The 24,007-nt window shown below is 42.2% G+C and overlaps 1 protein-coding gene across 1 annotated transcript in view; it reads left to right on the top strand.

Moving 5' to 3' along the window:
* Nucleotides 1-546: 546 nt before the first annotated feature.
* LOC127426474 (lysyl oxidase homolog 4-like) overlaps nucleotides 547-24,007 on the top strand; it is a 43,055-nt gene continuing 19,594 nt past the window's right edge. Inside the window, exons 1-7 of the mRNA XM_051673327.1 lie at nucleotides 547-594; nucleotides 2,104-2,368; nucleotides 3,364-4,001; nucleotides 4,754-4,968; nucleotides 17,366-17,404; nucleotides 17,591-17,801; nucleotides 20,137-20,317. Of these exons, the coding sequence (XP_051529287.1) occupies nucleotides 2,110-2,368; nucleotides 3,364-4,001; nucleotides 4,754-4,968; nucleotides 17,366-17,404; nucleotides 17,591-17,801; nucleotides 20,137-20,317 (1,543 nt within the window). The 5' untranslated portion in view covers nucleotides 547-594; nucleotides 2,104-2,109. The remainder of the gene's footprint in view (nucleotides 595-2,103; nucleotides 2,369-3,363; nucleotides 4,002-4,753; nucleotides 4,969-17,365; nucleotides 17,405-17,590; nucleotides 17,802-20,136; nucleotides 20,318-24,007) is intronic.

Genomic DNA, 24,007 nt, shown 5'->3' with positions numbered 1-24,007 from the left:
AAAGGTACTGTTAAAGGTACAAAGCCGTCACTGGTGGGTACACTTGTTTTACCCTTAAGAAGACAAAAAAGGTACTTATTTTTGTTTGTTTTTTCTCAGAGGAGCAAAACATATAAATGTACCTATAAAAGTACACAATAAGTCCTTAGGGTACAATTATGTACCCAAAAGGAGTTATACATTTGAACTAGAGGTACAAAAAAGGTCCATTGTACTGTATCTTAAACGGTACTTTTTTGAGAGTGTAAAAACAAATTCTCTTGAATTAAGGCTTTATGTTAAAGGTTGCACAGCTTGCACATTTTGTGGTGAATTGTTCATATCTTCTGTGTAGATTTGTTGTTAAAGGAAGAAATTCCAGATGTGACCATGTCATTTCATAACTACACTTTATAAAGAGAGAAAAAGACAATTAACTGAAGAAAATGACTTCACATTAACCAGGAGAAAATTAGAGAAAGTGACAGAGGCAGAGAGAGAGAGAGAGAGAGAGAGAGATGGTTGAGTTTTAACTCTCTCTCTCTCTGTCTTTCTCACACACTCTCAGTCAGACTCTCTCGCTCTCGTCTGCACACACACTGATCTGTCTGACAGGTGAGTTTGCAGCTTGTTACTCTGTATCACATTAAATACATTTATTATGTTTTCAGTGTATAATGAAATTAACTGGACTGTATTAGAAGTTTTCAGATATTTGTATTTGATTTTGATTTTGTTTATTTGACTGTATGCACTGCAGAAATCACATTCTTTATAAACATTATTGTTTTTCAGCAGAAATATCTAAACATCTTTAAAAAAGACAAGTTGATCTGATAAACAAAACTGCATCAGATATTAAAGGTTGTTTTCTGAGAATCAGTTTTTATTTTAATTGCATTTAGTCTTTTCTCACTTATTTTCAGATAAACTTGATTTTGTTTCTATTCTGTGATTATTTGGGTGTTTGTTCAGTTTTGAGAGTTCTCTCACCTCTCTGTCTCTCTCATTTGGTTTTAATGTGCTTTATTGGCATGACAAATAATTGTACATTTGTTTCGCCAAAGCATCTCTTTCTCCGTCTCTATATGTATTTAAGTCTGTTTCTCAATGCCTTTAAAGTGGAGCCACACAGAAGTTCTCAGTGAATTCTTTGAGTTAATTATAAGTGTTTGAGTGGAATGTGTGTGTGGTTTATATGCTTGTGGTTGTGTTTTGCTTATTTCAGTTTTGCAAAGTTGTGCTAAAAATACAGAACATGGAGCTGTAAATGTGATGATAACTGCCTCTCAAAGACTGTTAAATATATGGAGTCATTTTGTTTTTTTTTTGTATAGTGCTTTTCACAATACACATCATTTCAAAGCAGCTTTAAGAGAATCATAATGTCTTAAAAGTCAAAATTTCATTGAAACTCATGCCTTCATGTTTTTGTCTATAAGCCCCCCGGTGAGTAGGGAACAAAAACTTCATATAATGTTAGATAGTAGAAGAAAAAAAATAGTTCCCCTATATAGCATTAATATAGTATAATGTCAGTATTAATACAAGTCATGTATTGAGTAGATTTGTGAATTAAAGGTTCTAACACATTCTGCATTCAATGTTCCACAGAGTGAATTTTCTAACTGAACATATGTAAACTTCCTAACACAGCTATATTTGGGTGATACTCGACTTTAAAAACAGGTTTAAGTTTTAAATCTCCTCGCCACGCTCCTATGAACTTACTAACTTACTTGATTTGCTTCTAAGTGTTCTCTGCTCTGGCTTTGGTGTAATTACTGCTGGCAGGAGTCATTAGCTCTGACTCGACACATATGATTTGAGGAGACAGTTGGATCCCAAATGAGCTTCAGAGTCACTTCTCATTTAGATCTGGAAAAGGTTCAGTTACAGTAGCTTCTGTGTCCTGTAGGTCAATTGGTAGAAAATGGTGCTCGCAACATAAAGGGCATAGGTTCGATTTCCAGAGAAGACACCTTCTCATAAATGTAAACCTTGAAGGGACTGCAAATCACTTTGTACAAATGTACAGTAAATGTAGATGCTGCGTAATGGTGAGCCCTGTGATAAGGGTTATCCTACTACAAAATGACTGAATCTTCTGCATCTCGACTGCAGGCAGCGATGATGATGATGATGATCCAGCTGCTTTTCCTGACTGTCGTCATTTCCCGGCTCGCGCATGGAATGCCAGGATTCCAGGTGCGTCTGGTTGGCGGGAGAAACAAGTTCGAGGGCCGCGTGGAGGTGTTCCATAACGGCGAGTGGGGAACCGTGTGCGATGACGAGGTGAACATCAATCTGGCGAATGTCGTATGTCGAGAACTGGGATTCTCGCACGGTCTCACCTGGGCCCACAGTGCCAAGTTCGGCAAGGGGCGAGGTAAGAGGAGTTACATAGTGTTCCAGGAAATTATGCTAAAAACAATTATCCTGTCTTTGAAAATGTATTATATGGCAATAGATTGCCCATCAGGTTCTCAAAACACTAGAAGTATCGTACTGCATTCTCTTGACACTTTTCTCAATAGATCCATTAAAGGATAGTTCACCGAAAAATCTAAATTATTTCAGCAAAATCCACACTAATTGGTTTTTAATTTGAAAACTCCATTTTTAATTTCCTAATGTCATAATTTTCCAAAGTATTCAGTTATGGAGAGCGTTTTCTAAACACTCGGTTTTCAGTCGAGGGAAATCTAGTGTGGATGAGAGGCGTAAGCATAGCTAAATTAATGCATTTTCAAATAAAAATGTATTATTCCAGAAACATACTTTACGCAAATACACATGCACTGATGCAAGTGATGGCCAATGCTCTGTCGAACATGCATAACATGCCTTTTTGAGTTACTGTGGTGGGAACAAACCTCAGTACTAAAGGGTACCAAAACCTATGTCATGAAAGTGGATTTGTTATTATTCAGGTAATTTGCTAAATATATACTGACTTTAACTTACTTGCTCAGCCATGACAGTCGTTGGCTCAAAGGAGAAAACTCACTGAAGAAGCCCAGAGTTCACACTAATGTCCGCTATAGCGCCCCTTGTGGCAACATTGAGAATGCAACACATGCTTGCCTCGTATTATGAATTATGGTCTGACACATTTTAGAACGCAACTATGCATGAAATCAAGCTTGCGTAGCTAAAAGCATTTGCTTTTACGTACTTGCGTGCAGTACATTTCGGTCTTCAGTGTGGACATGGTCTTACCCTCATGTTGTTCCAATATTCCAAGTCTTCTGAAGTTATTTAAGAGCTTGATGCCAAACATCTAATGGTTCTCACTTGTTTTATAACCAAACGCAACACACAAGTCAAAGTACATAAGAAGGAGAATTCCTTTATAATTGCTTTAATTTTCTGTCTCCACAGGTCCTATCTGGATGGATAACGTCTTATGTACGGGCACAGAGAACTCGTTATCGGACTGTCGATCTAACGGCTGGGGTGTAAGCGACTGCACACATGCAGAAGATCTGGGTGTCATCTGCAGCCCAGAGCGACCCCAGCAGGGTCACGTCCCACATTACCAAGAATCAGCTCAACCTGCCCCCCCTCCACCACCTCAACCCCAATCTCAAATCTCCAACTCCCCATCAAACCCTTCTATAGATGCCCAGCAGCCCGCCAGCTCCGCCTACAGGCGGGGGCATGAAATAGCCCTCCATCGCAACAGCCAGGGCTCATCGTCACCACAGCTACATGGCCATCGCATCCAACTGCGCCGGCAAGGATTCGAAAACACTGCCACTACACGTGGCCATGAGAACTCTGTGCCAAGAGGACACCAGTTACCAAATTTTCTGCGCAACAGGGCCACGTACAGACAGAATCAGGAGGCTCCGCCCATACCGGTCAGTCAGACAGCTCGATACCAAGAGACTCCACCCAGATCACCAGCTCCAGTACACAGACCTGAACCTGATCCAGTTTACAATCCTGAGCCAGCATATCCCAGTGTGGAGCACAATAACAGGATGGATCTGGACTTCAGTGACACTGACAGCCAGGTTAGAAATTTTGAAATCGTAGAGGACGTGTCACACTTTCAACTAAGACTTCTAGGGTTTATTTATGTATTCATTAAACTGTGATAGATGATTATGTTTTCAAACCAATTACCCAGTCTCTAAATTGATGACCCCTGCAGTAAACTCAAGCTAAAACCAGTGGTGAGGGTTTTCTAATTGGTCCAATCTGATCATTAACTGGTCATTAACTGGTCCAAGCTGGTGTAGGTGGTTAACCAACTGGACTACCAGTTGGTGGGGACTTTGTTGATCTGGAAGACCATCTTGGTCAAGTTGGTGTTCCAAACACCAGCTTGACCTCCTAAAGCTGGTATGAGCTGCTTTTCCAGCAGGGACATGATAGTAACTATGCCACAATGTCAAATAATTGCAGACTAATTGTATAAATTTGCTGTAAACCACAACAGTTTTGTCTCGTTGTTTTGTATCATGATTGACAGTCCTCTCCGAAAGATTCTGATTGATTGCTTAAGATTTCCTGCCTATGTGTTCAATTACAGACAGATGTAAAACCAACTCCACAAAGTCAATATATCACAACATTCCACTCTCGATCCACCCGACACTCCTACACTAACATTGGACTGTTTTAGCTGTGAATTAGATCAGTCACTATTTTTGAAAACAGCGTTCTTATGAACACAACTTGAAGCTTGGAAACAATGGATTACACATATTTCATGTAAGATCTCTTGACATGCATCTTTAGATGGTTTGATTCTCTCTTTCAGTCCTCTGGTTGGGTCAGTCTGGAAGAGGTGCGACTCAGACCCGTTCTGTCAGCCACCCGAGATTCTACCATGGTAACAGAAGGTGTGGTGGAAGTGAAGCATGTTGGGAAATGGAGGCAGGTGTGTAGTTTGGGTTGGGATGACAATGGCAGTCGAGTGGTGTGTGGGATGCTGGGTTATCCTGCAGCAGGACAACATGACACACGTGTTTATCGGTAAGTGTGGAACTGTACAGGCGTCTTCTCATAATGCCTGATCTACATTTAGTCCTGTCCAGGGAGGGAAATCTGATCTTCAGTGTTTGCATTTGTCTAACTCTAACTGAAGCTTCATGAACAGTTTTTCACTTTCCAAAAACACAGTGAAGCAATGAGATAATGTTGTTCCAGACACCTAGGTAGGGTTGCTCCTGCTGTTCACTTAAGTTGGGATGAAAAGTTCAAACTAAGGGCTTCATATTAGTTTCTAAGTAAGTTCCAATTAAGTACCCATTTACACCACAACTAGGCTAAGATGTAACTGTAGCGCTCACTAGCAGTTTGGGAACTTGGAAGCACAACTTTGATATAAACCTGTGTACACACGGACTCCTGTTCATGGTCATGTCTAGAAGGGAACCATCGGGCTGGGAAAGTCTTATGAGAGTCGCATGTGTTTATTTGGAGACTCACAGAGACCCTGACCCCAACCTTTACCCTAATTTAATCCTAGCCCTTAACTTATCCCTAACCCTAACCTTAGTAATAGCAAATGCAACTCTCCTGTGCAATATACACGCGGTATGTGACAGGATCTGTCTGTGGACTGTTACTCTCTCTCTCTCTCACTTTACTGTGGATTACTAAATGCTTGGTTGGAAAAAATAATATGGTATGAGCTTTTATCAACTCTTAAATATTCCATAGACTGTGTCGTTAATGTCAGATTTAGATTCAGGAATAGCAGCACACACTGAAATGAACGTGTCCTTTAATCTCATGTAATTATGTGATTCCAGTGGAAAACCATTAGCCTTGTCTCTTTCTGTCTGTCTCTCTGTCTTTTTGAGGTAGATTTGAATTAGATCTTGAACTGAGTTGATTATCACAGGTGTGTGCTGCTCTACTGAGGTTTGGTGTCGGGGAAATTCTTCCTTTCCCTTTCAGAGTAAACCCTCACTCAACTGCCCCTTAGAAACCCACAGAGCCTGGGTGAGTCCAGATGTGTCTGGCCCCCTGTTATAAATATCTGCTGTGACCACAGTGAGACAGGCTCACTCTGTCTTTATGTGCAACCTCAGTGTCTTTTTCTGGACATCAGTTCATGTGCACTGGCACGCCTGTCCGATTTAGTTGGACTGAGTCACACGGAACGGCATTATTCTCCATCTGATAAACTTTCACTTTTTCCGCTCTACAGACTTTGAAGTCTTCTTGAGATGGTCTGTTTTCATCAACTCACATGCAACAGTTCCTGTTGAAATCATTGTCTTCATTTGGAGTCATAAAATGACAGCGCATGCTGGAGAATATCATGAGCGCTGCTGTAATATTCACAGGAAATGTGATGTGATCTGCCCCACTAAACGACTGACCGACTGAATGTTGATTAAACATGTAACTGTCACACCAAACATAACAATCTCAATCAGTGAGAGGAAGTTCAGATGCTGTTATGAACCGAATGACATTCAGCACACATCAATAGTCCCAGAAACTTACTAGAAAAACTGTGGCATATTATTTGTGAGAGAAATTAACCCCATATTAAGGGTGTACTTGCACATAGACGAGTGCTCAGCCTTTCAAAGTATACTCCTTTGACTGTGAGTGCAAATAGATGTATTTGGCACAATATTCTTTTAGCACAGTCAGCAGAAAGCACATTTGCCGACAATATACAACCACGCGGACTTTCTAGAAAAACTAGGCTGCACATGGACAGCCCTGATCAGCGCGTACTGTGCCGATGATAAAATTTGCATTGCACACTGTGTGTAACATGTAGCGACACATGAAAAACCAAAGTATACTTTTACCTCAGGACTTTTATTATGACTATGTTTGGTCTGGAATAGATTTAGGATCTTCGATAGTGTATGAACAAAAGGGTAACTTTTTAACACAGTTTAAACTCTCTGAATTCACTTAGCTGTATGTCAGTTTTGGTTTCCAAGCAAGATAGAAGAACTTCATTTAATATCATATATCTGATCGTTTTGAGTAAATGAGTGGTTGGTTTTGGAAAAGTTGGTGTTTTCAGTGAAATGGACTCGTCTGGTTTCTCAGAGCTGCTGGTGTTTGTTTGCTCTTGTCTGTATAAAACTGAATCCCACACTGAGATTGTATGTGTGTTTCTCAGAGTGATTTTTAATAGCTATTTTCACTCAGCTGTTTCAGGACTCCACCCGTGTGGCCGTTTAAACTTCTACACTTTCTGTCTGCTGTTTCGTTTAAAGCGTTTCATTGTGAGAAACAGCACCTTTTTGAGACTTTGATGGAGAAGAACTGTTGCTGGTTTGACATCTGTATGTTAATTTATCAGAGAATAGCTTCTGGAATTATCTGGACATGTTTTTTATTGGGTTGAGATGTGTATCCACTCATCTGTCATGGAATGGTTATCTTGTATTTGACGGCATCACATGACGTACTGTGGGAAATGAATCCAAACACTTACAACAATAATGTGAACTGAGCTCATACTACCAGTTTATGAGAGTAACTATGACAGTAACTAAGTCTGATCCAATTTGCCATAATTTTCCCATTAAACCAGAGCTAAAGCGGAGCAAATATGCTTCCCAGTTCATCTGAGAGTGTTGCGGTGGTGAGACGGTGGCATATCCCACTGGAACTTAATAAAACAAACTAACATTCTTATGTGGAACATTCTTGTATTAAAGTACCCCTTGTAAGGTTTTCACATACTGTTGTGAACAGTTTTAAATCTTTAGAAGTTATTATTAATATAAACTTGAGTTTTGATTAATATTACACATAGATTTGAGAAGGGTAGGAATCTGTCAAACAAATACACTACAGGTGCTGTGATACATGTATACAGTATTCTATGTTTTGCTGTGTAAATGTTGTGATTCATGTGATTTCCAGTCAGGTGTTATTAGGTTAGCTTGTGATTTGCAGTGGTTGTTCTCCAGGAGGTAAATGGAGGGATTTTCTCGCATATATTCTGCATATTTTCATGTCTGGTCTGGTGTAAACCGGCTGAACCGCAGCAGAAAGATAGTTGAAATTATACAAGTTTCATAAAGCACATGTTTATGACTGACTGCTGCATTCTGGGAAGAGACTTAGCTACTGTACTCACATTGCACACAGGAAATGCTCAACGTGTGTTTATTTAGTGTTTTTACACCCTACTGTACAAGTATAAACTCCATTAATGATTCAGAAGTACAGAACTCGAGTTCAATATTTCAGTGTCAGTTCTACACTACAGTCATGTGGCTCCTCTTAACCAATGATAATCCAGTGTGAATCTGGTGTTGATGTGGCTAATAGCCTAATAGTTTCCAATAGTCACACTAGACCAGACACACTTGTTTTACTGCTGTTGTTGAGAATATATCATGGTGCATTATGATACTTTTGTTTGTTATAGTGTTCATTTGTTCATTGGCTATGTGGCACACAGAAGTCTGAGGGCTTCACTTAGCGGGTGGTTGTGGGTATTTTTAGCTTTACTACCCGTTAACTTCTCACTCTCTGCTGTTTTAATGACCTGCTAGATTCATTCACTCATAAATTTCATGTTAGAAAGCATTGAAAATCTGTTGTGATTTTAGCCATTTTGCTAACTAGAATACAGCTGTTCAGTTTGTTAACCTAAAATCTTCCATAAATAGCATTCCCTTAGGAACTTGTAATGGGTTTTTAGAATAGCATTCATAAAAGTTGTTAAATGAGGACTACAATGTCATGCTGGAATGATTGTTTATGAGATGAGCACATATGAATGCCACCACAAAGTTGTAATTTCCAGTGGAAAATGTCCTGGTTACTTGCATAACCTCCGTTCCCTGATGGAGGGAACGAGACGTTGTGTCGATGTAGTGACACTAGGGGTCACTCTTGGGAGCCCGAGACACCTCTGGTCTTTGATAAAAGGCCAATGAAAATTGTATTTGCATACCACTCCCCCGGACATACGGTTATAAAAGGAGCTGGTATGCAACCACTCATTCAGGTTTTATGCTGAGGAGCCGAGACAAGGTCCCGGCCATTTCAGCGGGTAGTTCAGCGTTGTGGCAGGAGGGACACAACATCTCGTTCCCTCCATCAGGGAACGGAGGTTACACAAGTAACCAGGACATTCCCTATCTGTCACTCACTCGACGTTGTGTAGATGTAGTGACACTAGGGGTCCCTATACAAAACACCACAACTGGCTGAACTGTGTGACGGGCAGACCACTGTGTGCCTCATAACCAGCGCACCAGGCCGACACGTAACCTCCCCCAACACTGTTATGAGTGTCGAACAGCCCTTTGGGACAAGTCGACTACCCAAAAATAGAGACGGGCTAGCCCAGTCGTGGCCTCTTATCCCCTTTTTTTTTCCACTCCCCAAAAAAAGGGGGATTAACCGACTGGGCTGACCAGGTCTAGTCAGGGGGGTATCCCTCCCAAGGGGAGGACACTGCGGAGACCACACGGGGGGAGGGGGGGGTATTTAAGTGGAAATACGTCACATGGTCTTACCGAGCTATGTCGGAAGTATGCCATGTGGAGAAGTCCCACGGTAGGTCCTACCCTACGGGGCCTCTGCCCAAGGAAGATGCAGTTTGCCAACAAGGAAACGAATTAGCGGTAGATAACCACCACATGCGGAGCACCTACCCCAGTACAGGGCTTTAGTTAGCACATGTACTGGGCCAGCAGTGAGTCTCTCTGAAAACTCGTCTGCCACAGGGCTCGGAGGAAATTAACCAGGGAACACAGTTTGTGAACACTACTGGGAGTTAACGGCACACGTCTCCAGCTCAGGGGAGGTGAAAGGCGCTATGCGCAAGTGATACACACGGCCGGCTGTCCCGGACTTACCTGTTTGTGTGTGCCACTACACGGGACGAAACCGGTTCCACCCGGAGGAACCTCGCAAAGGTGTTGGGTGTTGCCCAGCCCGCTACTCTGCAAATGTTTGTTAGAGAGGTGCCCCTGGTCAAGGCCCAGGAAGCCGCTACACCCTGGTAGAATGGGCTCGTAGCCCTACTGGGGGCGGCACGTCCTGGGCGTGATATGCCATAGTTATGGCATCAATGAGCCAGTGGGCGATCCTCTGCTTGGAGACAGCGCTTCCTTTCCGCTGTCCACCAAAGCAGACAAAGAGCTGCTCAGAGACTCTAAAGCTCTGCGTGCGATCCAAATAGATGCGTAAAGCGCGCACCGGACACAGCAACATCAGGGCTGGGTCTGCCTCCTCCTGGGGCAGCGCTTGCAGGTTCACCACCTGGTCCCTAAAAGGGGTCGTGGGAACCTTGGGCACATAGCCCGGTCGGGGTCTCAGGATCACGTGAGAGTAGCCCAGACCGAACTCCAGGCATGTTTTGCTGACAGAGAACGCTTGCAGGTCTCCTACCGTCTTGATGGAAGTGAGCGCAGTCAGGAGGGCAGTCTTCAAGGAGAGTGCCTTAAGCTCAAATGACTGAAAAGGCTCAAAGGGGGCTCTCTGTAGACCCTGAAGAACTACAGAGAGGTCCCATGAGGGAACGAGGCGCGGTCTGAAGGCATTCAGCCTCCTGGCACCTCTCTAGGACCTGATGATCAGGTCGTGCTTCCCTAAAGACTTACCTTCCACTGTGTCGTGGTGTGCCGCTATAGCGGCTATATACACCTTCAAGGTGGAAGGGGCAGCCGCCCTTCCAGCCTCTCCTGCAGGAAGGAAAGCACCGATCCGACTGCGCATCTCTGGGGGTCTTCCCGTTGGGAAGAACACCATTTAGCGAACAGACGCCACTTAAAAAAGATTTTCAGTGTAACCACTGTTTTCTGTTTGAATCACTTTATTGTCACACAGCCATATACACAAGTGCAATGGTGTGTGAAATTCTTGGGTGCAGTTCCGATCAACATAGCAGTCGTGACAGTGATGAGACATATACCAATTTACAATAACATCAAATTAACACAGCACAATTTAAACATCTGATATACACATAATTACACTCAACAATATACAAATAATAACATACACTGTACAGTATACAATACGCACTATATAGATACACATTATTCAATAAAAATAAAAAATAAAAATATATAAAAAAGTATATATATATAGAATGTACAGTATTGTACTGTATTGACATTCAGGCATTCGGTTGATAGTCAGTTGTTAAGAGAGAATATAATATAATAATAATATAATTTATGACAGTCCGGTGTGAGATATAAGAGTAAGGGTAATAAAGTGCAGTGCTGATGTATTTGATCGTGGGAGATCAAGAGTTCAGAAGTCTGGTTGCTTGGGGGAAGAAGCTATCATGGAGTCGGCTGGTGCGGGTCCTGATGCTGCGATATCGCCTGCCTGATGGTAGCAGTGAGAACAGCCCATGGCTCGGGTGGCTGGAGTCTCTGATGATCTTCCGAGCTTTTTTCACACACCGCCTTGTATATATTTCCTGGAGGGAGGGAAGCTCACCTCCGATGATGTGTCTGGCAGTTCGCACCACCCTTTGCAGTGCTTTGCTGTTGTGGGCGGTGCTATTGCCGTACCAGGCGGAGATGCAGCCAGTCAGGATGCTCTCTACAATGCAGATGTAGAACCGTGTGAGGATGTGGCGGTTCATTCCAAACTTCCTCAGCCGTCTCAGGAAGAAGAGGCGCTGATGAGCCTTCTTCACAACGACTTCAGTGTGGATGGACCATGTCAGTTCCTCAGTACCCAGGAACTTGAAGCTGCTGACTCTCTCCACTGGTGCTCCATTGATGGTGATGGGACTGTGTTCTCTGTCTTTTCTTCTGAAGTCCACCACAAGCTCCTTTGTTTTACTGATGTTGAGGGAGAGGTTGTGCTCCTGACACCAGTGTGTCAGAGTGTGCACCTCCTCTCTGTAGGCTGTTTCATCATTGTCAGTGATCAGACCTACCACCGTCGTGTCATCAGCAAACTTAATGATGGCACTGGAGCTGTGTGTTGCCACACAGTCATGTGTGTACAGGGAATACAGGAGTGGGCTGAGAACACAGCCCTGTGGGGCTCCAGTGTTGAGGGTCAGTGAGGAGGAGATGTTGCTGCCTATTCTAACCACCTGGCGTCTGCTTGACAGGAAGTCCAGGATCCAGCTGCACAGCGAGCTGTTTAAGCCCAGCTTGGAGGGCACTATGGTGTTGAATGCTGAGCTGTAGTCTACAAACAGCATTCTCACATAAGTGTTCTTTTTTTCCAGGTGGGAGAGAGCAGTGTGTATAGTAGATGCAATGGCATCATCAGTGGAGCGGCTGTTGCGGTAAGCAAACTGCAGCGGGTCAAGAGAGAGAGGCAATACAGAGCAGATGTATGTTTATGCTCCTCCGCGTTCCCGGAATTAAAAGGGGAGGTCCGCACATTAAGTGCCGCGCGAACATCGCTATTAATCCAAGGTTTCTGATTCGGATAGATCCGTATTGTTCTGGTCGGAACCACATCCTCTACGCACGTTCTGATGAAACACATTACGCTATCAGCGTAAAGCTCGATGTCGTCTTCAGAGGCGGACCGGAACATCTCCCAGTCCGTGTGATCAAAACAGTCTTGTAGCATAGAGTCTGACTGGTCCGACCAGCACTGGATCGTTCTGAGGGTGGGTGCTTCCTGTTTCAATTTCTGCCTGTAAGCGGGCAGAAGCAGAATGGAAGAGTGGTCCGATTTGCCAAATGGTGGGCGGGGGAGGGATTTGTAGCCATCCCGGAAGGGAGAGTAGCAATGGTCCAAAACCCAGTCCCCTCGTGTGTTGAAACTAATGTGCTGGTGGTATTTTGGTGTGACTGATTTTAAACTGGCTTTATTAAAGTCCCCGGTCACAATGAACGCGGCCTCAGGGTGCGCAGTTTCCTTCTCACTTATACTCCCATACAGTTCCTTGAGTGCCCGGTCTGTGTCGGCTTGTGGGGGAATGTACACAGCTGTGATAATGACCGCTGTGAATTCCCTTGGTACCCAGAATGGTCGACACAGAAGCATGAGAAATTCCAGATCAGGAGAGCAGAAAGACTTGATAGAATGTACGTTCCTCTGATCACACCAGGATTTGTTGATCATAAAACATACACCACCTCCTCTGCTTTTACCTGAGAGGTCTTTCGCTCTGTCCGCTCGGTGCACGGAGAACCCCGTGAGTTCAATGGCTGAGTCTGGAATCTCCACAGACATCCAAGTTTCCGTAAGGCAGGTAATGCAGCAGTCCCTTGTATCTCGTTGGAAAGAGATCCACGCTTTCAGCTCGCAGAGCTTGTTATCCAGAGACTGAACATTTGCCAGTAGAATAGTGGGTAGCGGGGGTCGATTTGCGCGGCGTCTTACTCTGATGAGAACGCCGGCTCTGTTTCCCCTTTTCCTTTTGCATTTCTGCGGCCATGCTGCCCAGACAAAAGGCTCCGCTTGCGTGTTTGTAAACAGTGGGTTGGCATTGAGGAATGTGAAGTCCGGTTTACGGTGTGAAATCGCTGAACCAATGTCCAAAAGTGTTTGTCTGTCGTAGACAATAAGGCAGGCAGCATCCAAGACAAAAAACATAAGAATTGTGAACAAAACAAACAAAACACTACTATGTTGTGTCGGAGCTTGCAACGCAGCAGCCACACTCGGCGCCATACTCGACTGTGCAAGCTCATTTGTGAGGCATGCTGTCAACGAGACTGAGTCCAACTCCAGATCAAGAAAAGAGATGCTCTGAACCGGGAGGAGCTTGCTCTTTTCCCAGTTGACCCGAAGCCCTAGTCGGCTGAGGTGCGAGAGCACCAGGTCCCTGTGTGCACATAACATATCCCGAGAGTGAGCTAGGATTAGCCAATCATCGAGATGGTTGAGAATGCGAATGCCCACCTCCCTTAATGGGGCAAGAGCTGCCTCTGTGACCTTCGTGAAGACGTGATGGGACAAGGACAGACCAAAAGGGAGGACCTTGTACTGATACGCCCGACCCTCGAATGCAAACCGCAGAAAGGGTCTGTGTCAAGGTCTGTGCAGTTCTTTTAGCGCCTTGGCCTGGTGGACCTGCAAAGAGCCATGGCGTGCAGGGCGGAGGCGGCTTGTCCAGCGGCACTGTAGGCTTTGGCCGTCAGGGACGACGTGAACCTAACGCTCTGCGGGCATAGGTGAACCGCGAGTGCCTTATCCACCGGGGGAATCGCTGAATAGCCCCTGGCCGCCCCGCCATCGAGGGTAGTGAGGGTGGGGGAGCTGAAAGATTGGGACCGGGCAGTAAAAGGTGCCTCCCACGATTTTGTCAGCTCCTTGTGCACTTCCGGGAAGAAAGAGACTGGAGCGGCGCAGTGAACCCAGGAACCAATCATCAAGCCACAAGGGTTCAGGGGAGAGTGGAGGGTTCCACTCTAGCCCGACGCTCGCGGCCACCCAGGAAAGCATGTCCATCATTTCCGCATCAGCCTGTGACTTGGCAACCGTCCCCGAGGGGAGGAGCCCAGCTGAGGCTTCTGCATCCGACTGGATGAGCCCACTCTCCGATGCTGCGCTCGAGAGCTCATCAGCTTCGTGGGCTCCGAACAAGAGGTCAACCTCGCCGTGAGACGAGCCGGCTGACTCATCCGGAAGCACGAGCGTGCTGGGGAATAGGAGGTTCGTGGGGGTATACCCAGCAGAGGTGGTCCCATTGGGGTCCCCAAATCGCCCCCAGTGCTAGCCGTGCTGGCCTCATACCCGTATATAGAAGGACCGAGGCAGGGAGCCGCTGGGGTGGCTTGCTTTCTTATGAAAGCAAGCCACGACCGCAAAGTTGCCATGGTCATGTTCTCGCAATGAGTACATGATCCATCCACGAGCGCTGTCTCCGCGTGGGTCGTGCCCAGACACGAAAGACAGCGATCATGACCGTCCGAAGTTGAGAGGTAACGACCGTAACCAGGAATAACACACAAACGGAAAGGCATCTTTAAAAAGATGCGTCTTTAAAAAGACGTTCCGTGTGTGCTGCTCTTTTAGAGAAATATACTCTTTTAGAAAAATATACTCTCTTTTTTTCTGCCGAAGTGCCCAAGGGCGTTCTCTGCAGTGCACCAGTGCAGAGGAGGGAGAAGCCGCTAAAATGCGTCGTAAGATCCAGCAGAGGTGAATGAACAGTCAGCTCAGTAAACATTGACCGTTCGGCTCCAAAGAGAAAACCTGAATGAGTGGTTGCATACCAGCTCCTTTTATACCCGTATATCCGGGGAAGTGGTATGCAAAATACCACTTGCCAATTTTCATTGGCCTTTTATCAAAGACCAGAGGTGTCTCGGCTCCCAAGAGTGACCCCTAGTGTCACTACATCGACACAACGTCCAGTGAGTGACAGATAGGGAACCAGTGGATTTTCTTTATGCCTCGATTTTGTGCCTGTGTCAATTAAAGAATCAAGGTGGAAGCAAATTGATATTGATCATAATTCAGTTTTACTTATTGATTTTGACAGTACAGTGTAGTTTGTATGCATTTTTTGTACTTTTGATGAAGAATAGCAATAAATCTTGACAGAAAATAAGATAATGTTCACTGGCAGCCAAAAGTTTGGAATACTGTACAGATTTTGCTCTTATGGAAAGAAATTGGTACTTTTATTCACCAAAGTGGCATTCAACTGATCACAATGTATAGTCAGGACATTAATAATGTGAAAAATTAATATTACTATTTGAAAAAAATGTTCAGAACTTCTTAAACTACTTCAAAGAGTTCTCATCAAAAAATCCTCCACGTGCAGCAATGACAGCTTTGTAGATCCTTGTTATTCTAGCTGTCAGTTTGTCCAGATACTCAGGTGACATTTCACCCCACACTTCCTGTAGCACTTGCCATAGATGTGACTGTCTTGTCGGGCACTTCTCACGCACCTTACAGTCTAGCTGATCCCACAAAAGCTCAATGGGGTTAAGATCCAGAACACTCTTTTCCAATTATCTGTTGTCCAATGTCTGTGTTTCTTTGCCCACTCTAACATTTTCTTTTTGTTTTTCTGTTTCAAAAGTGGCTTTTTCTTTGCAATTCTTCCCATAAGGCCTGCACCCCTGAGTCTTCTCTTTACTGTTGTACATGAAACTGGTGTTGAGCGGGTAGAATTCAATGAAGCTGTCAGTTGAGGACATGTGAGGCATCTATTTCTCAAACTAGAGACTCTGATGTACTTGTCCTCTTGTTTAGTTGTACATCTGGTCTTCCACATCTCTTTCTGTCCTTGTTAGAGTCAGTTGTCCTTTGTCTTTGAAGACTGTAGTGTACACCTTTGTATGAAATCTTCAGTTTTTTGGCAATTTCAAGCATTGTATAGCCTTCATTCATCAAAACAATGATTGACTGATGAGTTTCTAGAGAAAGCTGTTTCTTTTTTACCATTTTTGACCTAATATCGAAGTCTATTGCATACTGTGGCAACTCAAAAACAAACACAAAGACAATATTAAGCTTCATTTAACGAACCAAATATCTTTCAGCTGTGTTTGATATAATGGCAAGTGATTTTCTAGTACCAAATGATCAATTTAGCATGATTACTCAAGGATAAGGTGTTGGAGTGATGGCTGCTGTCTTGATTTGATCAAAAATGACTTTTTTCAAATAGTGATGGTGCTGTTTTTCACATTATTAATGTCCTAACTATACATTGTGATCAGTTGAATGCCACTTTGGTGAATTAAAGTACCAATTTCCTTCTGAAACAGCAAAATTTGTACATTATTACAAAATTTTGGCTGCCAGTGTAGCTGGTTTAGAAATTGTTAAAACCCATGTTAGGCTACTCTATCAGCCACTGAATCAGACCGCCCTTTCTCCAAAACCTCGTCCTCCACAGACAAGCCTGAAGATGTTAAATGATTGACAGGCAGAGAGTGTTTCTGATTGGCTAAAAAAGTGCAGGACTCTTTTGTGCTGTTTTTACAGTCTAGTGCTGCCACAGACATGACCTGTTTCACTGATACCTGTCAAATAGTAGCAGCATTTTAATGTCATAATCCAAAAAAGCCATTTCAATGGTTTTACCTCAGAAAGACAAACTCAGGACTCCAGTGTGTTTCACAAGTAACAGAGAAATCTAGAGCCATTCCAAACCAAAATACACATTATCATGCGTGTCCTCCACATGTAGAGTCGCTCAACTGAACATGAAATATACAGTATGTACAGAAAAACACAAGCACGACCAGACAGAAAGAGGAAGTCATTTTTGGCTGGACTTTGAGAACATTGAGAACTTTGATGACCAGAAAAAACAGCCGAATGTCTCCAGTGAGTTTGTCTGTGTGATATATGAACACTGTGTTTATTGACAGTCTTACACTGAACACAGAAGTCTAAATGTGTGTGAGTATGTGACTGTAAAGTTAATGTTGCATCTAGAAATGGATCCACTTGAGCAACTGAGCTTGTTTATTTGATTCAGATTCAGTTTATTTCATGATTTGTGTTCATTCCTCTTGCACAGGAAACTGTGGGACTCCAAGATGGAGGATCAAACCACAAGGTATGATTTCCTGTTTAATTACTAGTGACTGTTAAGTCTGTCATCTCTATTACTAACGCTTATATCGCTCTGATCAAACCTCTACCAGTGAGTATAAAAGGTCCAGTGTGTAACAGGCGCTCACGTTTTTTGCAGATTTTTCATGTGTATTTTCACAGTGAATGATACTGTAATCTGTTTCTTCAGGTCTGCGGTCAGTAAAAAAGGTTTCTGGGTGGAGCGTGTTCAATGTTCGGGTACGGAGGTGTCGTTGGCACAGTGCCAAGCACAGCTCTCTGTCCCACATCACAACGAGCCCTGTAGTGGTGGCATGCATGCGGTGGTGCGCTGTGTACCTGGAGCTCAGTTTTCAAGAATTTCCACCTCTGGTTACCCGCAGGCTCCGCCCCCTCTGAATGTGAGCATACCTGACATCTATTTCTTGGCTCATTATTTTGATCAGACTGACAGAAGTTAGGATATATCTCTATCATACACAAAATATGATTCATAATGATTGATTTCTGAGAATTTAACCCTTTAAGCTCAGATGGGCCTGCAAGAAAAAAATAACCGTCAAAATATTAATAACTACAGTCTTGACCAACACAAAATAGGTATCGTTTGAAAGCTTAGAAGTTCGACTTTCCAATACATGTAGACATTATGATCAAAACTGAACAAGTGCTTTGAAATTTGCAGACAAATCAGAAGTTCAGTTTTGATAATTGTTTTATTTTATTTATTGCACCATACATATTAATCAGTAAAAACATTAATTTCATTAAATAGCCATGTGTCATATGTTGTTGGAAAGCTCTCACAGAGAAGAATACAACCAGCCTGTTTGCTTTACTCACAGACAAAAATATACAAGTAATAGCTAAGTATATATCTTTGACAATTATGTTTTATGTGAACAGGTGTTGCTTATATGTCGCCTTTTTGCTTATAACTTGATGGGAAAATAAATGTAACATAAAAATTACATACCATTACTCAGAGGAGGTGATTATCTTTCAAATGAGTCCACACACAAGGTAATCAGATGTATAGATCATTAGATAATCCACATGAAGCACAATGTTACATATGACCACCAGGAGATGGCGCCAAATACATGACACAGACTCAATGATGACTCAAATGACACAGAATGAAACTCATTCTGTGAAATCTAATTATTAAAATCATGTCTGCATGCTATGCAAACCTTTAGCCATTGTTGTGTTTGCATGTGTAATTAGTTCTTATGTACAATTATTATGATTTATTTGTTTGGAGAGGCTTTTGGACACTTGGAGATGTTTTTGGACACTAGGATAAATTATTTTTGTAATACTATAACTTTTGATTGATTTGTCGTATCAATACAAAGATTTTCTCAGATACAGTTGACATGATTGGGAACAAAACAAAAGCAGTTTTTTGGAGCCACCTTATTAAATGTCAAATCAGAAAAATAAGAAATAATTTGTGTGATTTTTCAGCAGTTTCTTAGGCTGAGAGTCTCAGAATTGATCATAATCTATATCATTAAAAAATGTGAAAAGTTTTCTTTAAATTGATACCAAACACTTGACCCTTTTTTTTTTATTATTTATTTATTTTTATTTTTTTAATAAGTTACAAGTCTTTAATTTTGGGTATGCCACTGAAACAGGAAATCTTTAAAAACACCTTCAGAGCTTAAAGGGTTAAACATGCGAAATAATGAGGTCATGAGACACAATTTAGCATACTACTTTAAAACATTCGGGGGGAAATCACTAAGAATGAATAAAGCACAACAGTGCCCACCCACTTTTTTCAGCCGTCTTGGTTGCAGAACAATTTTTTTCCATAGGGATTTCATCAAATTGTTAATAAAAGAGTTGTAAGTTGAACCAAAATAAACAGCTCCGAGGTGAATCACAACAGCACAACGAATACAGCAGAACACTGGTATTACAAGATAATTTTTAACAGTTGAAGTTCTTTTTAACATGACAAAACATTTTGATTCTGAAAACACAGTGATATACAGCGCAATGTTCAAAGATGTCCGTGTAGCTCGTTTACATTGGAAAACAACTGAAAAACAACATGAACAGACACAAAAATGTGTTTGGTGTGAACAGGCCCTTATTCATTTGACTCATCATAGTTAAAGTTTCTCAAAGTTACCTCTCAAAAAATAATCTTGTTGTTTTAAATAATTGTAGTTAAATATCCACTTTATCCAGCAGAGTGTTCTTCAATATCTTAAAACTGTTTTACTGAGTGAGAAACCACTGCAAATGATTCAGTGAAATGAACAAATCGGACTGAAATCGGACTGAATCGTAAATTGATTTTGCTAACCATTTGTGAATCATTTGTGAATTGAGCATCACTAGTTCTGACTGAAATACGGGACACATGTCAAGATCGCTGATATTGTCAGTCAGAGAAATGTTTGTAAGATAAGTCAAAGCACTCTTGGTATGTTTTTGGAAGGGACTCGACTGGTTTCGGGTAAAGTCCGAGTCCACACTTGTTTGATTCAAGATAGAGTCCAAATGCTCCGAGTCCATAACAAGACCAAGACCATAAAAATATGGAATATGAAATGTCACGCACCTGTTTCACATACCATTTTATATATATATAAATGGTATGCATTACACAGTATATACACTGTGCAGTGAGCAGTATGTTAATATTCTGAACACAGCTTGTGTTCTTTAAGAGATTTGATTGTGTGTTTGATCATGTGATCTGTCTCTCTCTAGACTGTGGTGCGTCTGAAGGCGGGTCCGCGTCTCGGCGAGGGGCGTGTTGAGGTGCTCAGAGATGGGAAGTGGGGAACCGTCTGTGACCATCTGTGGGACCTGCCTGCAGCCAGTGTCATGTGCAGAGAACTGGGCTTCGGTTCGGCCAAAGAGGCCCTGAGAGGAGCTCACATGGGACAGGGTAACACAGTCTCATAGTGATTAGGACTAACCCCAATGAAACGTGTGAAAGTCATCCTGTTCCAGACATGAAACCTCAAATAATGTGTCTTGTTGAGGACACTTGAATTGTGTTGTAAATGTACAAATCTAGTTTCATGAATTTTTCTACTTTTTATTTCACAAACACATCTATCAAATCCTCCCTCATCCCAAATCCATTATTGTTTAGATTTAAGATGCAGAATATTTGAGGAAGATTCCAAATTGATCTTTTAGAAAATCCCTCAGGCATTAGATTCATGTATTTATATGTGTTTATGGTTCATCTGCCATCACTGAAACACTCAAGATCTTCTTGAGTTCTCTCATTGTATCAGAGCAGATGAGTGTTGATATGGTTCTTTTAGCTCAATTTCTTCATCGATTGAGGTTTTCTTCTGAACTCTTCAAAACTGAGGGTGGATTTTTTGAGTCCAGACTAAACAGAAAACACGATTACTCTCAAACTCTCTGAACTTTAAAGTCTGTATTGAGTCTGACTGAGAGAGTTTATAGTTCAGTATCATTTAAAACACCCGTGACAGTGTTCCTGTGAGAACATTTGAATTTAAATTACTTTTGGATATTACTGCAAACCTTTGTCTCCAACTCCAAACCACTGAAAACATTTTGTTTTTTATATTAACATTTTATTGATTCAAAAACAGGATTGAAGAAATAGAACATACACACACACAGAATCAAATGATATCAAATTATATGTCCCTCCCACTGAACATCACCCCTCCCCATCCACACTACAAACATCCAGTGGTCCAACACAAAATGAAAGTATACACACATACAAATACTAATAAAAAAAATAAGAAAATAAAAAATAAAAAAAAAAACAGACAAGAGGAAACACTTAAGAATATATAAAAAAAGAAAATCATACATTTAAATCTACAAATCTCCCTCCACTGCCCCTCCCTGAGAGCCTTCTAAAAAGGCTAAATAGCTGCCCCATTTTTTATTAAATAAATCTATGTTGCCTAGCCTTCTATATGACATTGCTTCAAATGCTGCTACCCTGCCCATCACTGTGTGCCACTCTTGAAACAAGGGCACTCCAGCCAACTTCCATCCCCTAAGTATGACCTGTCTGCCGATCAAAACACTGGCAAGGACCCAATTCTTTATATATTTATTCCCTATATTGATGACCGCTCCATCACCTAAAATACAGAGTCTGGGGCAAAATGAAAACTGAGTCTCCAATACGTCACACATAAAACTCTGAACCCTCAACCAAAATTCTTGGACCTTAACACACCACCAAAAAGCATGGGTTGTGTCTCCATCTTCTGATTGGCATCACCAGCAGGTGGGTATGTCTTTAAGACCAAGCCTATACAATCTATAGGGGGTCCAATAGAATCGATGTAAAATCTTGAATTGCATAAGGTGCACCCTTGCATCTCTAGATGCAGACTTGACGTTTTTTAGAATCCTAGCCCACACTCCCTCCTCCAATACCAAGTTTAAATCTTTCTCCCATAATCTCTTGATATAAGTTGAAGTAATACACTGATGCCTCATGACCTTTTCCAAAAGCAGTAATCACCACTCCCAGAGTATCTGCCACTTTAGGGGGGTGTATGCTACTCCCAAAAACAGTACAGAGCAGGTGACGCAGCTGTAAATACCTAAAGAACTGAGATCTGGAAATCCTAAATTGTTGAACCAAATCTTCAAAGAATCTCAACACTCCACTCTCATATAGGTCACCGAGTGTAGTAACCCCCCTCACAATCCACTCTGACCAACAGAAAGGGGACTTATTAATACATAATTTTGGGTTCAGCCATATGCTCGAGGCACTCTGCACACTTTTGTCCATACCGAGTGCAAATGCGAGATAACGGTGTAACTTAACTTCTCCGATTAGTTTTATAGAAAGGCTTTGAAATGGTGAAATAGGGGCAAGAAGTTCCTGTTCAATACAAAACCAGGGAGGGGCTCCCTCAGGTGGAAGCGACCAATGAGCCAAATGTCTGAGACTGAATGCATAATAATAAAATAAAATCTTGGGTAGGCCTAGCCCTCCTTTGTCAATCTGCTTATGTAACTTATTGAAATTTAACCTGGGGCGCTTACCATTCCAAATGAAAGACTTCGCTATGCTATCAAACTGCTTGAAATAAGAGAGAGTGACATCTATAGGGAGAGACTGTAGCAGGTAGTTAAATTTTGGAATACAATTAATTTTAATAACATTAACCTTCCCAATCATGGATAAATGTAATGAAGCCCACCTGCCCACATCGCTCGAAAACCTTTTTATTAAAGGGTCAAAATTAACTCTAACTAAATCAGCCAAATTTGCTGGGAATAAAGTACCCAAATACTTAATGCCCTGTTTGGGACACTGGAAGGCACCCAGCTGAAAAGCCTATACCGGGCAGTACGCTGTCAGAGACAAAGCTTCGGATTTAGACCAATTGACTTTGTATCCTGAGAACTTAGAGAAGGAATTAATAATTCTGTGGAGGCAAGGCATAGATCTAGTAGGGTCAGAGACAAATAATAAAATATCATCTGCATAAAACAAAAGCTTATGCGCCACACCTCCCGCCACCACCCCTGGAAAATCATCCTCCTTTCTTATTGCAGCTGCTAATGGTTCCAGGGCAAGACAGAACAATAATGGGGAAAGAGGGCAACCCTGCCGGGTGCCCCTATCAAGAGTAAAATAATTTGAAATTAATCCATTCGTTTGAACTGCCGCTACCGGATGTCTATAAAGAAACTTAATCCACCCAATAAAAGTATTCCTGAACCCGTATATTTCTTAATATAATTTCTTAATAATCTTAAAAAGATAATCCCATTCTACCATATCTAATGTCTTTTCAGCGACAAGTGAGATGGCAGCGACCGGAGTCTGATCATTCGCCACTGACCATATAATGTTAATGAAACGCCTAATGTTACCGAATAGGCCCCACCTGATCTATATGTATAAAATATGTCATAACTTTACTTAATCGGTTAGCCAAAATTTTTGGCAATATTTTAACGTCTAGCTGGATCAGGGAAATTGGACAATAACTCTTACACTCGCTTGTCCTTTTTATGAATCAGACTGATCCGGGCTTGTGTCATGGTTGGAGGAAGCTTTCCATTCTTTAATGATTCAGTATAAACTTCTACCAAAATTGGAGCAAGTTCTGTAGCATAAGATCTAAAATACTCAGCGGCAAAGCCGTCTGGCCCCGGGGCCTTGCCTGTAGGTAAGGCCTTAATTACCTCACCAAGCTCCTCCAAGGTTATCTCAGAATCAAAATATTTTTTTTGCTCAGTCATCAGTTTAGGAAATTCTAATGGTTCCACAAAGTTTCTAATATCCTCATCAGTAGACGAAGATGTGGAATTATAGAGATCAAGATAGAATTCTTTAAAAGCATTATTAATATCAATAGCCGAGGTAAATATTTTACCACCAGCAGATTTCACTGAGGGAATGGTAGAAAAAGACTCTCTCTGCTTTATATATCTAGCCAGAGGTTTCCCTGCTTTGACCCCTGACTCAAAATATGACTGTCTTGCCCTGAATAGCCAAAACTCCACCTCCTGCGACAAAATAGAATTATATCTGTATTTCAATTGGGTCAATTCCGAGGCCATTAGACAACACTCAGCGCTTCAGCTCTGCCTTGGCATTTTT

Source organism: Myxocyprinus asiaticus, chromosome 35 (genome assembly GCF_019703515.2).
Source record: "Myxocyprinus asiaticus isolate MX2 ecotype Aquarium Trade chromosome 35, UBuf_Myxa_2, whole genome shotgun sequence".
NCBI lineage: Eukaryota > Metazoa > Chordata > Actinopteri > Cypriniformes > Catostomidae > Myxocyprinus > Myxocyprinus asiaticus.
This window is presented reverse-complemented; position numbering and strand designations above follow the sequence as displayed.